General features: G+C 31.8%; 1 protein-coding gene and 1 long non-coding RNA gene across 2 annotated transcripts in view; one reads left to right on the forward strand and one right to left on the reverse strand.

Moving 5' to 3' along the window:
- The first annotated feature begins 745 nt into the window (after positions 1–745).
- On the forward strand, positions 746–20,522 carry LOC106478856 (toll-interacting protein B-like). The gene is made up of 8 exons (XM_013939430.2): positions 746–894; positions 3,782–3,946; positions 4,687–4,820; positions 12,600–12,648; positions 14,598–14,750; positions 16,237–16,330; positions 17,139–17,239; positions 18,525–20,522. Exons 1-8 carry the CDS (start codon positions 829–831, stop codon positions 18,639–18,641), a joined length of 879 nt encoding a protein of 292 aa, XP_013794884.1. The 5' UTR covers positions 746–828; the 3' UTR covers positions 18,642–20,522.
- LOC111085156 overlaps positions 15,454–20,745 on the reverse strand; it is an 11,314-nt gene continuing 6,022 nt past the window's right edge. Inside the window, exons 3-4 of the long non-coding RNA XR_002609998.1 lie at positions 15,551–15,705; positions 15,454–15,477 (exon numbers count right to left, since the gene is read on the reverse strand). This is a non-coding gene — a long non-coding RNA (uncharacterized LOC111085156). The remainder of the gene's footprint in view (positions 15,478–15,550; positions 15,706–20,745) is intronic.

The raw sequence follows: 20,745 nt of genomic DNA on the forward strand, positions 1-20,745 counted from the left end.
CGAAGATTTTATGTCTGATTTTTATTATTCTGTTTACTCTTTTTTGTCATTTAATTCTAGATGCAATGAGCAAACCAAATAGTTTATAAATCAAGAAATTTGGGGAGAACCAGGTGATGTAAGTAAGATCGTTATAGTATTTAATAAATCTGTTTGCTCTTTAATCCTTGACCTCAAGATTTCTTCTGGGTGACTTTTTGGTTAATATATAACCCTTTGTGACCAACTAATCCTTTGACCCCAGATAACCTTTTGTAACCAGTAATTCTGTTATCCAAAGAGGTTGTTTAATTTAAAAAAAAATTATTGATAAATATTTGATTGCTATCTTTTAATTAATACATCCTTTAATCAAACTTGCTATTGTCATTTAACTACCACATATCTTCATGAATAACGTTTAATAATCATGGTTGGTAACTTACCCTGAATAATTTTAGTGCATACACAACATAAAGCTCGTTTTTCTCTGGTAAATTGGAAGAAATGTTTTATATTGGCAAGTTTTAAATCTTTATTTATCATATCAACATAAATTATTCTGGTATGTTTTGAAATTGAATTTTTAATTATCTCTTTTGCTTTTCAATCTAGCTCTCATATAAGACCTGGTATTCGAAAGTGTTCGAGTTACCAAGACTTTTTTAACTCTATCGTTAATTGATACATATTTGTGTTCATCTCCGCTTACGAAGTTTCACGAAGTTATTTTTTTTACTAAAAATGTATGTAACTGTGGCGCCACTGTGATTCACTTCCACGAGACGTAAATATTTAACATATAAATTATAAAGCATAAATAAGGTAATATTCTACGCAAGAGAAAGAATGGCTACTCCAGCACCGGCTGAAAAAAATTCAAAAGCCGCCAAAAATAATGACCAAAAATCACAGGTAAATATTAATCATTTAAACTTAATGATGATTTATTACGTTAGTTGTTGTAACGCTTGTATTACTGTTAGTAACAGCTTGTGCTAGTGTTAGGCCTACTTGTTGAGTAAGCTGTTGCAAATGCAATGTTACTAACTTCTGTTGACACATCTTTAACAGTTTAAATTTAAACCGTAAACTATCACAAACACAACATAAAATTTAAGGACAACGAAGGACCTGTTGATCCATATAGGCCGTCCCATATACATATTATAATTCAAATTATGATCATCTACATACATTACCTTGCTTTCATTTATATCAAGCCTCACTAAAAATTTTCTATCCAATGAACCTACTTATCCCCCATACCTATAGATATTCTTTTTTAACATGATCAGTAACAAGCCTTTTATTATGAAGACACAAAACTAAAAAGGAAGTTAAAGAACTTGCCTGTAGATTTACACTTTTTTATTGAGTTTCTAGTGAACTTAAACTGTAAACTACCTTAAAATATTCATAAAAATTAGCTTGCACATACATGTATATGTAACTAATGTCTATTATGGTAAAGGGGTAGATTTTTTTATAATCTACCTGTGCATATTCCACAGATTTTTTGAATATTAAGAGCAATGTAAAATCTTTTAACTTCAAGAATTTTTTTCCAGGATTAAAATGGCTTGTGGTTTTTCAGTTTAAGGATGGAACATCACTGGAATACACAAATATTTATCAAATAATAAAGTAAATAAAATTAATGTTTTCAGTTATTAATTATTACAGTTTTTGGATTAATCCAACTATCCAATTAATCAGAATATTGTCATTATAACTTATTGTTATTGATTAATTCAAACTTGTTCAGCTTTAGGCAAGAATGGCCCATCAGTTAATGGTATTGCCAAATGATTCAAAGGTTTTGGGTTCAATTTTCAATACCACCAAATATGCTTGCCTTTTCAGTCATGAAGTTCTTATGTTTGTTTCTTTGTTTGACAGTTATGAAAGCTACCTGCCACCATCTCTGATTTTAAACTGTCAACCAGAGAAAGCAACCAGTTGGCAGTACCCAATGCCAACTCTTGGACTTTAATGTTAAATGAAATGTAAATTTATTTATTTTTTTACATGGTGTTGTGTTTCTATGTAACTGTATTATTCAGTGTTAAATAAACTCAAAATTTACTCCGTCTACATTGTGTATTAAGGTGATCTTTATTTGCAGATAAAATTTCAGATTAACTATTCTAAATCTCTCACCCCCTAATTTTGTTCCAATGTACAAAAAATAACATTAAATGTGAACTTCATCCATTTTCATTCATATATTCAGAGGCTGTTAAACGATATTGAAACTCTAAACTGTGGTGATTTTGTACTGTATGTTCTATGTGATACAAAACATATTTGTTAATTATTATGAATGATTCACTTAATGTATTAGTATTTTTTTTTTTCATACACAATAGCCTAATCACACAAGTATATGATTTTGGTGTGGTTAGTCACTTTTGCATTGTTTTTGTTTCCTTTTTTGCTGTTAGGAAAGCATTTTCTGTAATCCTGCACAACTTGAAAGAGAAATTGTTTTTGTTCTTTCTTTGTTATGATTGCATTATACTCCTCGGTCAGAGCCACACCCATTTCAGCATTGTCATATACTCCATTCAAGTGTTCAACTGTCTGTAGAACCTTCCAGTAGTCCTGAGCTCCCATGACTTGGGATCATAATCCAGATAGAATTTTGAGGCACCTAGAGAACTCTTTTTATATTGTTCATGATAAAATTTCAATTGACATGTCCTCAGTCTTCTTGATATTCAGGAAAAGTTTTTATTGATGGTGGAACATATTACATGTCTTGACAGAACATTGGTTTATCTTCATCAGGTATGATCAGAACTAAGCAATCCAAGGTTTATATATTGTTACAAAGGCAATAGAGATTAAATGTAACAGAAATGGTGTCAGCAGGTGACAGGATATAGGTAGAGGTCAAGTCTGGTCAAGTATATGAAGGTGAATAGACATTGCCAAATATGGCTGGTGTTGCTGGGGCCATTATCACAGTTTAGTGAGAGGTCATTTGTTTTGATTATTCTGTCAAAACATGTAATATGTTCCACCATCAGTAAGACTTTTCCTTATGTTTATAAATTGTTGTTTGCCTATCTATTAATACATTTGCAGTGATATGCCAATACAGTGTCAACTGATATAACACAGAAAAATATGCTTAAGTGTTTATATACCATCAAAGGAATTCTAGAACCTGCTGTTACATCATACAGAATTTTCCAGAAGTAAAAAGTAACAGTGTGTATGATTTATCTATGGAATATACTCAAACATTCTAAATACTGTGAAATATTCCAAAATATGCTACATCATTCCAGGATGTGCTAACATATTTCATAATAATATACCAGAACATTCCAGAATTATTTAGAATATTCAGAATATGCAGATATAATGAGAGCTACAAGGTAAAGTATCAACTATCTTGAGCAACCCCTAAATGTTATTCAGTATGGATTCAATTTGGTGTGAGTTACTTATTTATATATATTGTAATAAAATGTTGTAAATGAAAACTTCAAATAGAAGAACTACCCTATTGTGTATGTATTATGTTTATAACACCACAGCTCTTACTTGCCTGAATTTTTGTATTAGTGGAAGTTGTGATTAAGGGGCAGATGCTCATGAAGCAGTATTCTTTACACATTTATCTGTATCAGTGTGTTCTTCAGAAGCATCACTTTCATTGCTTTTTTTCATAAATGTGCACATTTCATTTGAAATGATACAGTATTTAAAAACACATTTTAGTTATGTACATACATGTTGTAAACTTGTATTTCCAATACTCATTACATGGAATAATTTATGTCCTTAGGTAATGATTGGAGAGCTTCCAGAAGACTTTCTTCGGATTTCTGTGTCAAACCAGCAGCAACTCGCTGCTGATGAGCAAGCTGCAATAGCCTTACAGCAGCAGTACTGTAGTGGAGGATTTGCTCCTTCTAACGTGACAGGAAGGTTGAGCATCACGGTGATTGAGGTAAAAATTTAATACATCTTCAACATTAAAATAATATATTTAGTAACAGCTGCTGCTGGATCTGCTCTTGTCTTATTATAATTAATAGTAATAGAAAAGTTATGTACATTCTTGTAAGGTTAATGGCATTCTAAACAGGTATTAGAACAAAAATAGAGATATACAAAGATGTCTTAGAAAAATAGTAGTAAATAATGGTGATGTTTTCAAATATGGTGGTGCAGAACTTTTGTATTGACATTTATTAGTGTTTACATAAAAACAATATATTTAATGGAATAAGTCTGTTTCTGCTTTTAGTATGACATAAAAAAAGCTCCTTAACATGTTTATTACACCAGTTACTTTTTCCATGCCCCTGTCAAATTTGATTAGACCATGAATTAGCAATTGAAGTAATTTCTAGTCAATTTTTTTTTTATTGTAAATTAGATGTTCTTGATGAAGACTTACTTAGAAAATTTCCTCACCTCAATCCATTACTTTGATTTGATGTTTCATAATGTAATTTTTTCTCCCCATAATTTTGGTTTAAGTTGTAGGTATATTGTATAATTAGTTTCTCATTAATAAGCTTTTATGACTGTGATTGACTGACCCAACTCACTATTATTCTATTGGTTTTATTGCCTAATCTTCATGGCTTATACCAGAGATTGTGCTATCTGATAAAGAATATTTTAGTATTTAACACAATTATATGTTCAACTCTAATTAATACCCTCATGATTGCTATTTAGGCTAAGTTAAACAAGAACTATGGGGTGACAAGAATGGATCCTTATGTCAGACTTCGTGTAGGACACACTATATATGAAACACCAACTGATTATAATGGAGCAAAAAATCCTCATTGGAATAAAGTCTTTCATTGGTAAGTTATAAAGTGTGTATTTTTAACTTTAAAATTTTTCTGCATAATTTTCATTCATAATGTAAAGGGTTATAGTTTAAAAGGTAAAATTTGAAAAAGCTTCTAAGTTTGTTAAGTCAATATATAATTTATTGAATACTTAAGCCTGAAAACACTAGTTATATTGATACTGTTACCCTCTGTTCACAGGCTTTTGAAAATTGATCTGTGAAGGTATACATAATAATCTTCAAGTATCTTCACAAGATTTGGCAAGCTTTTGATAAACATTACAAATCTGTTCTACAGGAAAAATCATAATATGAAATAGCTCATAGGTAAGCGACCACATCTGGAAGACTCTGAAAAGCAAGCTCCACCCCATTGTGCACCTTTACCTCGTTTTCTCATCATGCATTCTTTGTCCAACAAACCTTTAGGGCAAATGTCTCCCTTTTTTATTCAGAAGGGATTAGAGGGGCTTGCTGGCTCTCCAAAGTTAGTTAACCCGATTACTACCGGCTACTAACTTTCTGCTTAGCCAATGCAAGTCTTGCTATATTTTGTTTCAACAATAAAACTAGTGGATGAAATTGTTTGAAACTTCATAAGAACTTTCATAAATACAAGTAGTTTGAGAAACATAAGGCCTGTTACTTTGATAAATTTAGTTTTTTTGCATTATGATCTTTAATATCTTGGAAAATTACATTAGGAAGTGGTATTTATAAGAAATTATTACAATATTTGTATTTGTTCTTACTTTTTATGTTTCAGTACAATATTTTAAAATGTCTAAAAACTTTTTATTGTCCATAAAATGCAAATTTTGTTTATTTTTAATTTTTTAATAATCACGTACTCTCCTTATGGTTTCAAGTAATATACAAGACCCGAAAATATTTCTAAGTTAACCTAAACAATAAACAAGTATTTTTTATTTTTAACTAGGATTTCATGTTTATATATGTACATAAAAAACATTTTCATTTTGTTTCATAAATGTATTTTTATTTGAAGTTTATGTTTCATTGCAGCTGTTCTTTTGTTTATTGCACAGAAAAAGCGTGAGGTTAGCAGCATGAAATTCATACATTTGCTGTAAACTATTACTTGTTTCCTGAAGCTTGGCACCAGGCTATTGTCCCAGCTTTCTCTAAGCCAGGGAAAGATTCCAAGGTTCCTTCTAATTATTGTTCAATCACTTTTGACTAGCTGTCTCTGTAAGGTCTTAGAGAGGATGGTTAATACTTGTCTTGTTTGGTTCCTTGATTCAAACAGTTTCTTCTCACCCACCCTGTGTGGGTTCTGTCAACAGCACTTCACTGTGGACCACCTGATTTGACTTATCCTCAACCAGGGAAGTCTTCCTCAAAAGAGAACATCTTGACTCTGTGTTCTTTGACCTTGAGAAGGTTTACAACACTACGTGGGAGGTACGAGATTTTGTGGGACCTCCACTTCATATGGATTGCATGGCCACTTACCCATTTTTTATTCAGAACTTTTTACTGGACAGGTGATGTTGTTCTACCTGTGGTTCATGAGGCAAATTTCTTGGGGTTTATCTTTGACCATAAGCTTACTTTCATTCCTCACATAATGCAACTACATATCAAGTGTACAAAGGCACTGAACATTCTCCATGTCCTCTCTTCCACCTCTTGGGAGGTGGATCAGTGTTCTATGCTCAAGATCTATCGTGCCCGCATTCAATCCAAACTGGACTATGGGTCTGTGGTTCTGCCCGTTCACCATCTGGGGCTTTAGCTCTGCACAAGTTCTTTCCGCACTTCTCCACTCCAGAGTTTGTACACAGAGTCCCATGAACCTCCTTTTCACCCTTGCCATTTGCAACTGTCCCTATGTTATGCTACCAAGCTTCAGTCTTTACCACAACATCCCACCTGGGGTTCTGTCTTTCTTCCTTGGTAAGCAATGCTCTTTCAGAATAGACGGTCTGTGCATTTCCTTTTTTGGCCTTCATATCCAGGCATAACCAGATGAATTGGGTCTGGCATTAGATGACATTACTGTCCCCAATGATCAGCCTATTCCACCATGGCTTATTACCATCCCCAGATGTCACCTTTCATTGAGTTATTTGAGGAAGGCGGGTACTTCCGATTGGAAGTATTGTCTTCTCTATACTGAACATCCTTCTGTTCCCATTTACACGGATAGTTCAAAATCAAGTGACTCTGTAAGCTCTGCCATGGTTTGCTGTGGCTCAGTAGTTGCTTGCAGGATCCCCTCTACTGTTTCTGTGTTCACTGCCAAGTTGTATGCCATTTCTCTTGCCCTGAATCATTTAAAGGCTATGCAGTACACTGATTGTACTATTTACACTGACTCTTATAGCTTTCAACTGGCCCTGGAATTGCTTAACGTTAGTTCTCATCAATATTCAATAACGGCTGGCTCGTTTTTTCTATCTTCCATTAGTATCCAGTTTTTCTGGATACTTGGCCATGTCGGTATTTGCAGGAACAAGCTCACTGACACCACAGCTAAGTCTGCTCTGGTGCCATCACAGCTGTGCCTATCCCATATATGGATTATGGTTCTGTATTGAAGGCTCGGATTCGTTCCAGTTAGCAGTCAACTTGGAGTGAGCAACGTCATAACAACCTTTTCTAGATCAAACATTCCGTTGTTCTTTGGCCTTCTTGTTTCCATAAGGATCGGAAGGAGGAAGTTGTCCTCACTAGGCTATGCATTGGCCACAGTTTTTTAACTCATCATTTTCTTTTATCTGGGACTGATCCACCAATGTGTAGCTTTTGTGACACATAAGTCACAATAGGCCACATTTTACTGTCGTCCCGTCATTATGACTTTGGCCGACGGCACCATTTTAGACATGTTTTCTAAGGGTTTAGCTCTGACATTGGATGGTGACACTGTTCAACTTGATTGTATTTTTAAATTTTTACGAGCTATTGCCCTTTTTAATTCTGTTTAAATCTTTTATCTGAATTTTAGACATTGTTTAGTTTTAACTTTATCTATTTGTATAAAAATTTTACATATAATTTTTTTCCAGTTGTTTGGTGCAGACAGCCTAGTTGCTTTGCACCAAAAAACACCAACCAACCAACTCAGGGTCAATGATGTCTGCTGGGGAAGTACAGGCTTTAGTTCATGGGGAGTTCATGTCTTATGTTTGGCCTACGATTTCTTCCTTTCACATTACGATTTTTTTTAGGAAGAATATAACTACTTTGTAGAAATTTCTTTCTATGGCTCTTTTCATCTCTTGATGTGACTCCATGTAATCTGCTGGATTAGGTATTGTTGTTTTTCCCATGACCATTCAGTCACTCACACCTGCTTACTTCTTCGACAAGTTGCTCAGGTGGGGTTTCTCATAAAGTTGAAGAAGTCCTTTACTACCCTCATATAGTATTTTATTCATTTGGGAGTTCTCTTCAATTCCAATCTCAGTCAGGCCCAGTCTTCTTCACTTCAGCTCCAGGATATATAGAGCAAGCAATCATGATGGCCCTACTTTCTCCTTCTGTCTCTCTTGGGAATGTGGGCTTCCTTGGAAGTTCTCATTCCCTTCATTGGATGCTTCTTGATCAATGGAACTTATCCTACAATCCTTTGGACTATCCCATCACCCTTCCACCTTTGATCAGTACCAATCTTGCTTTGTGACTCGACATGGATTTGACTATGGTGGGGGTTCCCATTCCTCCACCTCATCCTAAGTCTTATCTGTTCAAAGATGCTTTTTTGGTAGGTTGAGGGGCTTTCCTCAATTCCAAAAGTTTTATGGGTTGGTGGTCAGTCGAGGAGGTTATTCTCCATATCAACATCCTGGAACCTTTGGCAATTCATCACGCTCTGTATAATTTCCTTCTGCTCCTGCAGGGGCGGGTGGTTAGGGTTCATTCTGACAATTCCACTGTCATTACCAAGCAAGGGGGAACCAAGTCCAGATATCTGTGTTTTCAGAATCTGGATCCCTTGTATTAGGCCTATGACCACAACATGATGGTTCTGACATGTCATGTTCCCGGAATTATGAATCTTGTGGCCAGTTGCTTATCTCATCCCAACGAGGTTCTCCCCATGGAATGATCCCTTCATTCTTAGCTATTTCTGTGGGTGTGTTCTAAACTAGGAACACTGCATGTATATGCATTTTCCATTCACTGGAATGCCACACTTCCTTCCTTTTGGTCTCCAGTTTCTCGCCCCTCAGCTTTTGGGGTGAACGCTTTTAGTTGGGATTGAAGGGGTCTTCACCTATATGCCTATCCTTTGATCAGACTCCTCTCCAGAGTCAGTACCCTTACCCAGACCACTGCTGGTTGCTTGGTATTGGCTGGCTCAGAAGTGGTTCCCTCTGCTGTAGCCCTTACTGGAGCAACAGCCCCTGCCCTTCCTTCTGTCCTGATCGCTCCTCCAACAACTGCAATAGGATGTATTTCACCCCAACATCACCAAACTCCATCTTCACACATCATTTACCATTCCTCGTATGTTATCCTTTGTCCAGATCGGGCCTTCCTTCCTAGAACATCAGCTGCCTGGGAAGGTTGTTTAGCCTTTTTTCCTATTTCCCTACCTTCCATTTCCCACCTGTACTCCCATTTGGACCCGGGTCGACTACTTTGTCCAGTTTGTTCTCTGCTTTGTTATATGGGTCGTATTGCCTCCTTTTGTGATTCTCGTTCCATGTTATTCCTCTGTTTCTCACAATCTATCACCAATTATGCTCACTGGTTAGGTTTGTCAACTCGTACAACTGGCATATTCTGATGTGTGCATGGTAGGTCACCATCTATATAATGTTTCTTCGCACAAAATTTGTCATCTAACTATGTCTTTAGCTGCTCGAAACTGACCTCCTTTGCAGGAGATTATTCAGGCTGGTATGTGGACAATTCTCAGAACATTTGTTGCACTTTATCTGCACAACTTAGCTGTGCCTTCCTTTGGCAGGTATCATCTTCTTCCTGTTTGCCTTTGATGGTTAAATTGACTTATTATTATTTTTTATCTTATTTCATTGATATACATTGTGTTCCAGGATTCCACCTGATGGCAGGTGTTGCTTGGTCAGGTATACTTATCATATTAGCACTAAATATGTATATTCCTGTAATGCTCAATGTTGAGATGGGATGTTTCTGTAAAACCACCAGCCGCTTATCTGGTGGTGTGTGTATATAGATATTTTATCACTGTTTCATATATAAAGGACTGTCACTCATTGACTTTGTGAATAAAGCAGATGGGGATTTTTGCCCATCCCTACTGACCCATGATTCTTACAATCGGGGTGTTTCTACTTTTCAAAATAGGGAATCTCAGACACCCACTGCACTGTTTCCAGTGTGTTGTTCCTCCGAACTGTCCAATGGGTCCTCTCCCCTTTCTTCTAGTGGAGCATGAGAGTCCTCGCCACTTCCGGTTCCCAGTTGCTGGAGTGGTGGACCATGGAAGTTTCCTCCTGAGTAGAGTTTGTAGAATCAACTAAATCAAATTTCATAGCTCGTAATTACCCACTCAGTGAGAAGAGGGCTATTGTCATTATACTTACTGATTATGTGATAACATAATATTCTGGATCCAAGACACATTCCTAGGATGTTTGTTCAGGTTAACCACACATGTTGATCACAAAATAAATTTCTCATGCAAGTCGCTTCCACAGGATCCTTTATGCCCAGATTGACTGCATTTGGCATAATCCAACAGATCCCAAGGTGCTTCCACTGATGTTTTGCCCGGGCAGACCAGGATTGAGATGGCTTTGGGTGAACTGTACCAAAATCATTAATGCACAGTGAAATAAAAAGTTGAAAATTATAAAATTAAATGAATAGTACAGTTTATTTCCTCTGCACTGACTGCAGTATTGATCAGAAAGATCTGAATTATTTATATCAACAGCTTCAAGTTTTAACATTTTCACATCTTCTTTCTTTTAATTTTATGGTTTTATTTCCATACTGTGTATAGCTAAATCAGTAATCAAAGCCTTAAAATTGCTAAAAACCCAAGAACCTCAAGGGATCTTTGCCTGTTGGTCCCCCCTACCAGGGTAATGCTTTAAATGCACAAGAGTCCTTAATCCTCAGCCTGTTTTAATTCTTATTAATAATGCTGTTGCACTACAAGAATTAAGAAAATAGTTTTCCCTGAATTTCACATAAATGGTAAGCTAAATAATTCCACATAATTGTAATTTCAGTAAGAATTCAAAAATAAGTGTACATGTAAAACATACACCGTTAGATCTAGTAAACTAGAATCTGTCCATTGCCCAAGAAATTTTGTTTTTTTTTCAGTATAGTTGAATGTAGAAATGTAGTTAGATAAAATTTACTGTTCTCTGTATAATAAACATACTTAGGTGTCTGTATCTTCTATAAAGTATTTACCATTGTTCATGTGTATGCAATATTAAATCCATTGGTTAATTACCTTCTACATTAAGCATCTGGAAATCATTTTATTACATAAAATTAAATGCTTAAAGTAGACAATTCTACTGTAGTTACTAACATCATTATTGTGGCAAAAATATTTTATTTTTATTTTTCTGTGAAATACAGCACTCATAGCCCCATTAAGAGTAAAGTTGAAAAACTTTGAACAAAATTGCACTAATTTGAACCTAATAACTTCAGTAAAAGTGCAATTTTATTGGTTTTAACCAATCACTTTTTTCTCAACCTTGGTTTTTAATGGTGTGATGTAGTTGCATACATCTCAGCTTTGAAAGCCATAGGCTAGTGATCTTAGCATGTAAAGCAAATTTTTTGTTTTGTTTTTTTCTTCTTTTCATTTGTATGGGCAAATATGGTTTCCAGTTCAGTGGAGGCTTACATAAGGTTTGAAATAAAGTGAAAAGATTATTGTGGTTCAATGATATGTAACTAGTTTATACTTCAATTTAATTATGATGTTGCAGCATGATGGGAAAATAAATGTTTTTCTTGGATCAAGATGATGAAGGCATAATAAATTTGACCATATTAGGTATCATTTTGCCAACAAGGCTGCTGTTTGGCAGGCCATATTTACATTAGGCTTTATCGTACTAAGTAACTGCTTGAATGAGCAACGAAATGTAAAAATGTATGAATTAATATGAAACAGATTTAAAACTCATTACACACATGAAATGAAACCTCCTGATTAAGAAATAAAAAAACCTTGATTATTATTTTGGTGTGGTAAAAAAATTCTTGTCTACCAATGACACATTGAAACAACCTGCAATGTGTTTTTCAATCAAAACTAAAATAAGATATATAGTTTTACAAAATAGAAACTTTATAGCAATGTATTACAGTAACATAGGGAGACATAAAAATCAGTAATTGAAATCTACAACAAAGGTAATAATTTTTATTTTCCTTAAAAACCTATAATAATGGAATTTTTTCAGAATTTCAAAGCTCCAAAATTCATGTAAATATCACATAGAAAAATAAGCTATTTTAATTGCGAAAGCTATATAATGTGTTGAAATAACATTTCAAGTTTCAAACTATTTCATCCAGTAGTTTTTTTGTAATATAATAAAATCAACCATAAAACAAGTGCATCAAGTCAGTGCACCCTAGAATTTTAGAGTTAAGTGTAATAAAAAATGTTTATCACAATATATCTTAAAATCACATTTGCTCAAAATATACTCTTCTTATTGAAAGTTTTTTTTAATCTTGCATACTAATAAGGTTTTATCATGCTATTGACAAATTCCATTATGTATTTGAGCTGTAGTGTTTGTTGTGTTTTAAAATAAAAAACTCTGAATTGTTTATCCATCAGCTATCTACCAACAGGAGTAACTTCCATAAATGTTGAAGTTTTTGATGAAGTAAGTATTTTTGTATATTTTTTCACAGTTCAGACGAAACAGTTGTCATTTTGCAGTCAATTATTCATTTTGGCAAAAACAAAGTACTTTATGTTCACAATTGTGGCAAATGGAAAAACATAACGATAAAAAAAAATATAGCAGAGATTAAACATTCACACATTGTACATCTGCATCTTAATTTTTTATAAGCAGCCATAGGCTGCTTTAACAGTAATGCCATGTCAAACAAATTAAGAAAGACAGGCAATAATAAAGTTAGTGTGTGAGAATTCACTATTGTATATTAAATAGTACAGTGCTTAAAACACTTTAAAACAAAATTTTGAGGTATAATGATTCAAATTCAACATTGTTCATTTCCACCAATCATGACAACATTTGTTTTATATTTGGATATTTGTTGTTGTTTTTTTTGTAGGTAAACTTGTATTTACAAAATATTGTTATTAAACTATTTCAGCAGTACATTTTATGTCATTAAGTGACATATTTATAGTCCTTTATTTTTGTAGATATATTATTGAGTGTTATTAAATATATGAAAAGTTATTATAATTATTGTGCAACTAGTTACAACATTGGCACTATATACAGCAACTACATATAAGCACAACACACACAATATGTTAATTCAAATTTTTACTTTGTTCTGCCCACACCTTGTGACTATAAAACACTCCTACACAGCATACATGATACTTGTATCTTTCCTTATGGGAGGAAGAAAGGCAAACCTCTTTATCTAGACAACTTAATGTACCATGATCAATAATAGTATTTTAGTTTTTGATTTTAAAAACTGTTGTATGTGGTACACTACTTTTGTTTACTAAACTCAATGATTTCAGTACTACATATTTGAAGTATCAAATGTATACAAAGATTGAAGCACAGTAGTACAATTTAATATATTTGTATTCTGTTTTTTAAGAAAATATAAACATAAGAAACTAAATTTTTACTGTTCAACATTGGAAACATTTTCAAAAACAATATTAATCATCGTCTGAAAATAAAAGTTAAAAAATATTTCAATCCAAAATCAGTGTAAAAATTATTACAGTGTAATCTGCTTATTTAATAATCTGTGTCCTTCTACTTTGAACGTAGTGGAAAAGAAACTGAAAAGATGAGTTTTTTATGTTCAGCTCAGTAGGTTTCTTTGTAATGTAATGAATATAAGAACTTTTAGGACTATCTTAGTTCATAATATTAATGTTTAATTTTCATAAAGTACTTTTGATATATAATTTCATAAGAAAATTAAGTTTTGAAGTTATTTGTTATTGTGATTATTATTCTGAAATATTATGTTAATGATCTAAAAACAATACAGCATGCACTGTTTTTGTTATTATTAGAGAAGTGAGTGATTATTTAGAAAGTGGATTAACTGTTTATTGCATTACATATGTAAGTTGTTTTTAAAATAATTCATTGTGAAGTTTATGCATACAATACAGAATAATTATGTAAGCACCAAACAAGAGAAAGCTAAACCAGTGATCTGTTGTTCTCTTTTCTTAGCTTTACATGATATGGTACTTAAATGTTCCCCTCTCTTTATGGATATTCTTGTCATTTGAGTTATGAAACCTGAAAAAAGAGAGAAAAAGATTACCACATTTACTTCAAAAGTTCAAAATTTTGTTTTAAAGTTAAATATAATCACCAGAAGTATTATTAGCACTTAAAAAAAATCCGATAAATTCTGTCAAACTCTTTAAATAGTTGTGGAAGAATAGTTACTATTTCTCTTTGTTGATTTCTCGAAGTCTCCACTTTTAGCAGAGATTTGGACATATGTGTATATAATTGTTGTTAGTTTATATGTATCTTTTTTGTGCTTTTTATGTCATGCTTCAAGTACATGTATAGATGTTAATTATTTTGAACCTTCAACAATTTGGAAATATTTAGTGTTGATTTTTTATTTCTTTAAAAAGTGTGCTTTCACCTTGGATGAGAAAGTTGCTTGGGGTCACATAAATATTCCTGAAGTAGTCTTCAGTGGAGAAACTGTAGAAGACTGGTTTCCTCTGAGTGGTCGACAAGGAGAACAGAAAGAGGGTTTTATTAATCTTGCATTTTCACATACAGTAAGATTTTTTTTAGCACTAATAAATTACATTTCATAATTTTTTGAGATAAAAGTTTTGCATTTTTTCTATTAGTTAGGTTTTAAAGCTTATTGAGAAAGGAAGTTTCGTCTTTTAACTAACTGGAATATTCATCTGTTGTCTTTTTAAATAAAAAAGTTCCAAAAATTAAGAAGGGGTTATTGATTCAAAGTTAATTGTTCAACAGTTTTTAAACTAAATAATCCTTTAATTATTTTATTGAAAACAAAATACCTTCTGTTCACAATTGTGGCTAGTGTAAAAGATAATGATGAAAAATGTAGCAGATGTAGTTAGATCATTATGCTAGCATTTGTTAACATAAACTTTTAGTTTTTCTTCTAAAAGTGCTTAGGTTTTTTTAATTGCAAGTATGGTTAAATTCACATTTAACTAATTTTAAAGTACATTGCATGTTTAATGTTTCCAACTCATTTTGAATGTATTAATGCAAAAAACAAATTGTGATTCTAAGTTTTTAATGCAAACGCTACTTTCTTTTCACTTGTTTAAAGTTTGCTTACAGTTATTTTGCTGCTTATTGAAAAGTAATTGAACTACTTAAACATGGGTTTATACTTAAAGTGAGAAAAGTTGTACCCATTAGTATAACTGTTAAATTAAAAATGCAGTGATATGTATGAAACAATAGTAAATAACACACAAAAGAAGACATGAAAGTTATGTCCAGCATAATCATTAAACGCTGTTTAATGATTATGCTGGACGTAACTTTCATGTTTTCTTTTGTGTATTATTTATTATTGTTTCATATAGACACATAGCATGGGCATTACTTGTGTACCAACATTAAACTATGTGTCTATATGAAACAATAATAAATAATACACAAAAGAAAACATGAAAGTTACGTCCAGCATAATCATTAAACAGCACATGGGCATTACTTGTGTATCAACATCAAACTATGTGTCTTCCATGTGTTACCCATGTTAAAAAATTAAACTTTCCATCCATATTAATTTTGTACAAACATATAAATGAATTTTGAACTAATAATCAGCATGCTCAAACTAGAATTCATGTTCAGTTCAAACTTTTATTATAATATTTATCATATGTTTTTGAAATATAAAGTTTATTGCTTTTTTTCAGACAGTAATTTTTTTGTCTGTGTAAAAACTTCTTTGGCATCATATTCAGAAGCTAGCTTAATTCTTCATCAATAATGAAATTCACTCACCTTAGAAATTTATTTACCTTTTGCCTCTCTACGTAATCTTACATGTAAGTGCCATTGAATATACACAGAAAAATGTAAACTGACAGTTGGATCTCTATATTATTTATTATTAAAGATTTATTAGTAGTATATCCGATGATTTAATAATTCTGAGAAATTGTCTTGTGTCAATTTTTTTTTACTAAAAAATAAAAGAACAGTTATTTTCCAGTTTTTTTTTAGCTTTGCTAACTTTTATGACAAAAAAAACTATTTTTCAAGACTCTTCCAGCTGGCCCAGTTCCATATCAACCTGTTGTAGTTGTTCCGACACCTTATTATCCTTCAGTGATGCCATATTTCCCTGCTGGACCAGGCAAGTACTATAATTTGATACATATATCTATAATAGGATCATTATAATATTATCATGTTGTATTAAGTATGTATCAGTGTATCTTTCAGCACTTGCTCAGCAAGGAAAATACTGTACTTTAGATTTTTGAAATGTATTTTCTATGGTGTCTTACACTGGTTGAACATATTAATGATTTCAGTTAACATAATTATGTAAATAGATGATTATGACAATCAAACTGATAAAAGTAGGGCCTGTGATTGTGATAGAGATTTGGATTTGAAAGCTGGTGAGCTGGGTTCAAATCCATGTAATATCATAAAATGTTTCCTGTACTTTAAGCTGTGAGTTCATTTTAATGTGAAAGTCAATTTATTAGTGTGAGTAATATGTCGCTACTGATTAGCTACTTCTGGTAAGTAGATCAAAACTAGGGATAGTGGCAGAGATAGTATTAGTAGCTTTGTTGTAAATATAGAATACAAATATAATGCTTCTGACTGTATTATTGGTGAAATTTTAATGTGTATTCAGAAGTGAATAAATTTTCATACTTAGTTCTAGCATTCCAGTTTCTCAACAATTTTAAGTGTTACTTCTTAACTCTTTTTTTTTGTTTACACTTAATAATAATTTAGATTCAGAAAATACTTGAATTACTGCAGTGGTAATACGATATATAAGTTGTTTTTGTTTTAAACAACTATTTAACATGTATATTAATCATTCCATACACATGTAAATAACATGCAAAGTATTGAAGAATTGGCATGTATATAGTTTTGATAAAGGTTATTTTAACTAGTTCTGCTTTATATACCTTTAGCAATGGCTGTGCCACAATATCAACAGATGTATCAGCAGGAGACAGTACCTACTTGTCAGACAAGACAACCTGTACAGATAACAGATGAAGATGTTAAACAGGTATTTTTCTTTCTATTTTTTACAGATTTCTATACATGAAAAAATTTTAGAAACATAATAGTTTACATAAAACTGTTAATATATTTTTTTATAAATTAAAGACAATTATTCTTCAGTAAAAATTGAAATGATTAGATTCTCTTAATTGTATTTTGCATTTCAAAATGTTATAAAAAGAGTTGATCTTTAAATGTTAGTTTCTATATAATTCTAAAAATATTAGTGGGTTTCTTTTAATCATATGAGGCCAAAACCAAATTCTACCAAAGCATAATAACCTTTTCTCTTACAAAAAAAGGATCATTTAAACTGTAAGAAATGTGTAGAAGAACAATAAGACTTTTTCAACCTTAGTCAAAAACAGCTCAGTGTATTATCCCCACTTACCTACAAACTCTCTAAATATTACAGCAACAAAAAAATAAACATTTTGAAAAGCTGAACTTGAATTATTAATTAATATATATCAGTAGAATGGTGATATTAGGCTAATGTTTTTGTTTTCACACAAAAATACAATATTTTTTAATAGAAATGGTGACACCACTTTGAACCAAAAAAACACAAGTATTGGTGTCATGGTTATTTCTCTTTACTGAAAATTATATTTTTTCTTAAATATGCAAGAAGACATGTAACTAGAACTAATTGAAGTGAACATACAATAAAGAAAAACTACTGGAACAGAGTTTTATGAAAAATTTGTGGTCAAATCTGGAGAAACATTTTCTAAAGTCTAATTCCTCCCTTCCTTTTTTATCAACTCAAACAGGAAATATTTGTATATGCATTAATAAATAGTACAATGAAACTACCTTTATTTTATCCTAAGTAGCTTTAAACTCATAACAGTACACATCTATTTATACTTAAATTTTATTGTTTTATTGCCCTTTGAACCATGTCTAACTACTAGTACTATTTGCAACATTATAAAATATCACTTTGGAAATGTGCAGCTAACATTATGCTATCAGTTTACATTACATTACAGCTACTTCAAGCTGCTTGGGTATGGTATGTGCCTCGTGAAAATTGTTATTACATTATTATTATTTATTTTACCTAATTGGGTGATATAAATAATTCTATACCATAAAACTACATATCTTTCTTTTTTTTCTCTTTTTTATAGTAAAAACACATTAGTTTCTCTTATTAGCCAGAAATTCGTATTGATATACACATAAGAGTTCATTATAGAACAAGTATAACGACATAGGAGTGCTTGGGTATTCATACATAGATGCATTTGTACTGCATATAATTACCTTCTATTCCTTAGGTCCAGGAAATGTTTCCAAACATGGACAAAGAAGTTATCAAAACTGTACTGGAGAGTAACCAAGGTAACAAGGATGCTGCCATCAATGCCCTTCTTACCATGAGTAGTGAAAGTTGAGATATTTTTCTGAAAGTTGTGAAGTTCAAGTATATGGAAATTATTTATAAAGAGCCTAAAAGCTGAAAATAATTGATTTTTGTGGGTTTTTGTTTTTTATTTTCATCTAAAGCATCATATGATTAAATCATATTTGTTTATAAATAGTTTGTCTGCATAAAAGAAGTCTGCCCCATTTGTTCATGTTTTTCTTCGTTGAAAAAGGTAAAGTCTTTTGTGTGTAAACTTGTATAGAAGTGAAAAACCCCTTAAAACGTATTTCGAAAAAGATCTATTCTAATAGAAATTTACTGAAAAAACAAACTATTGGATTTCAGGTTTTAATGGACTGCATATTTCTGAAGTATAGGAGTGGACAACACTTGTCTCTTTATTGAGATCTTTATCACACTGAGCAAATCAGTCCACTCCTACACTGGTCAGTTGCATTCCATATAAAAATTTCAAATTAAGTAGTCTACTCTCCCTAATATTCTTCTAAAACATTTGAAGAAAGTGTATAAAGTTATTTTTGAGGTAGGATATATTAAGTAATAGAAAAACCATATACCAATCACTCAAATTAATCAAATGTAGGAATTACTTAAGACTAGTGATTATGAAACTTTTTAGAGTAGATGCATTTCCATATGTATTGATGTAAAGTGTACCTAACATGTTATTTTTTAGTATGAATGCTTTATAAAGTTTTACATGTATTTTTCAAAGGTTAACATTTGTAACAGTTGCAGCTTATTTTGGACTTCAAAGTTATTTTATTAGTTTTTGTAAGTTGTGTGGAGGAAGACTGTAGTTAAGTTCACAATTTTTTAGCAAGAATAGTTATGTAAGTAGCTAGTAAGTATATTTTCAATTATCAGTCGGATTTGGTATTCCTGCTGCTACTAAAAAATTGTTTTATTTTTGATCATATACTGATAATTAAATTTTCTGTAATATTTGGAATATTTTAACTGCATAGCAAACTGCATTTACTAAAGGACTACTTGACTTAAGAATAAATTAATTGTTACCGTTGAAATGTACCTTGTGTACTTGGAGATGTTTTTGTTTTAATAGATTATTTGTATTGTGAATATCATTTTAAGAACTACAAACAAAATATGAAATGCTATTGAAACTTGTATCGGCATCAAAGTATATTCAGATGTTAATGTCGTAAGTGCAATTAAGATTCAATGGTCTGAAAGTAGTCTGATTTTATCAGTTACAGTAACTTAAAATAAAAAATGTAGTAGAACTGGTATACAAGGTCAAATTTAAAACAGAATAGTTTGTGTCTTGCATATATGTAGATGTGTGTAAAACATTGCAACTGAAGGTTAAGTACTGTTCAAACAGTTAGTTTATTATATATCATCTACAGATAATGATATAAATATCTTCTCTTTTTATCTTACATTGATACATGTAATATAATACCATGTGACTTTTGTGGAAGTCACACAAATTCCAAAGAGAAATCAGACTGCTTAGTTTGAAGATTATTATAGTTCCTCCAAATGTGGAAAAGCATTTGTTACAATTTTGCTTTTGCTAATGGCATGTACCTCCCTATATATATATATTACTTTCTGTATTAAGAATGACTTTGTAACTGATAATATTAAACAGAACATGAAACTTAAATAGATAGGAAAATACATACAAAAAATTAAATGTCACATGTTTGTTTCTGTTTTGAAAATGTTGAAGGAATGGATCACGGTATAATGCTACACTAGTCACAGCGTATGTAGAAAATTAGTTCTAAGGTTGATATCTATTGATGTTTGTAAATGATTGGCTGATATATTGGTGTATGTGATATCATCTGTATGTGTACTAGAATGATGTCACTTGATTGTTCTCATTCAATAAAAACTGCTTATGGTATCTGTAGCATGGTCACAATGAATAATAATAATAATATAGTAATAAGAGTTTCCTTAACTAAAATATAATTTCAATAGACTGTATAAACAAACATCAACATAAGTAGTATTTTTTCTATTAAAAACACCTCGAAGTAGATAACATCAAACTTAAACTTTTAAGTATATATATATACACCTGGAAAAAAGTTAAGCACCCCCAAATATTTTTCAGGATTGCTTATTGAAAA

The sequence above is a fragment of the Limulus polyphemus genome, unplaced genomic scaffold (assembly GCF_000517525.1).
Source record: "Limulus polyphemus unplaced genomic scaffold, Limulus_polyphemus-2.1.2 Scaffold255, whole genome shotgun sequence".
NCBI lineage: Eukaryota > Metazoa > Arthropoda > Merostomata > Xiphosura > Limulidae > Limulus > Limulus polyphemus.

Coding starts and splice junctions, on each gene's coding strand:
- LOC106478856 (XM_013939430.2), top strand. CDS start 829: ATGGCTACTCCAGCACCGGCTGAAAAAAATTCAAAAGCCGCCAAAAAT. Junction 12,649..14,597: donor ATGTTGAAGTTTTTGATGAA/GTAAGTATTTTT, acceptor TTCTTTAAAAAG/TGTGCTTTCACCTTGGATGA. Junction 14,751..16,236: donor ATCTTGCATTTTCACATACA/GTAAGATTTTTT, acceptor CTATTTTTCAAG/ACTCTTCCAGCTGGCCCAGT.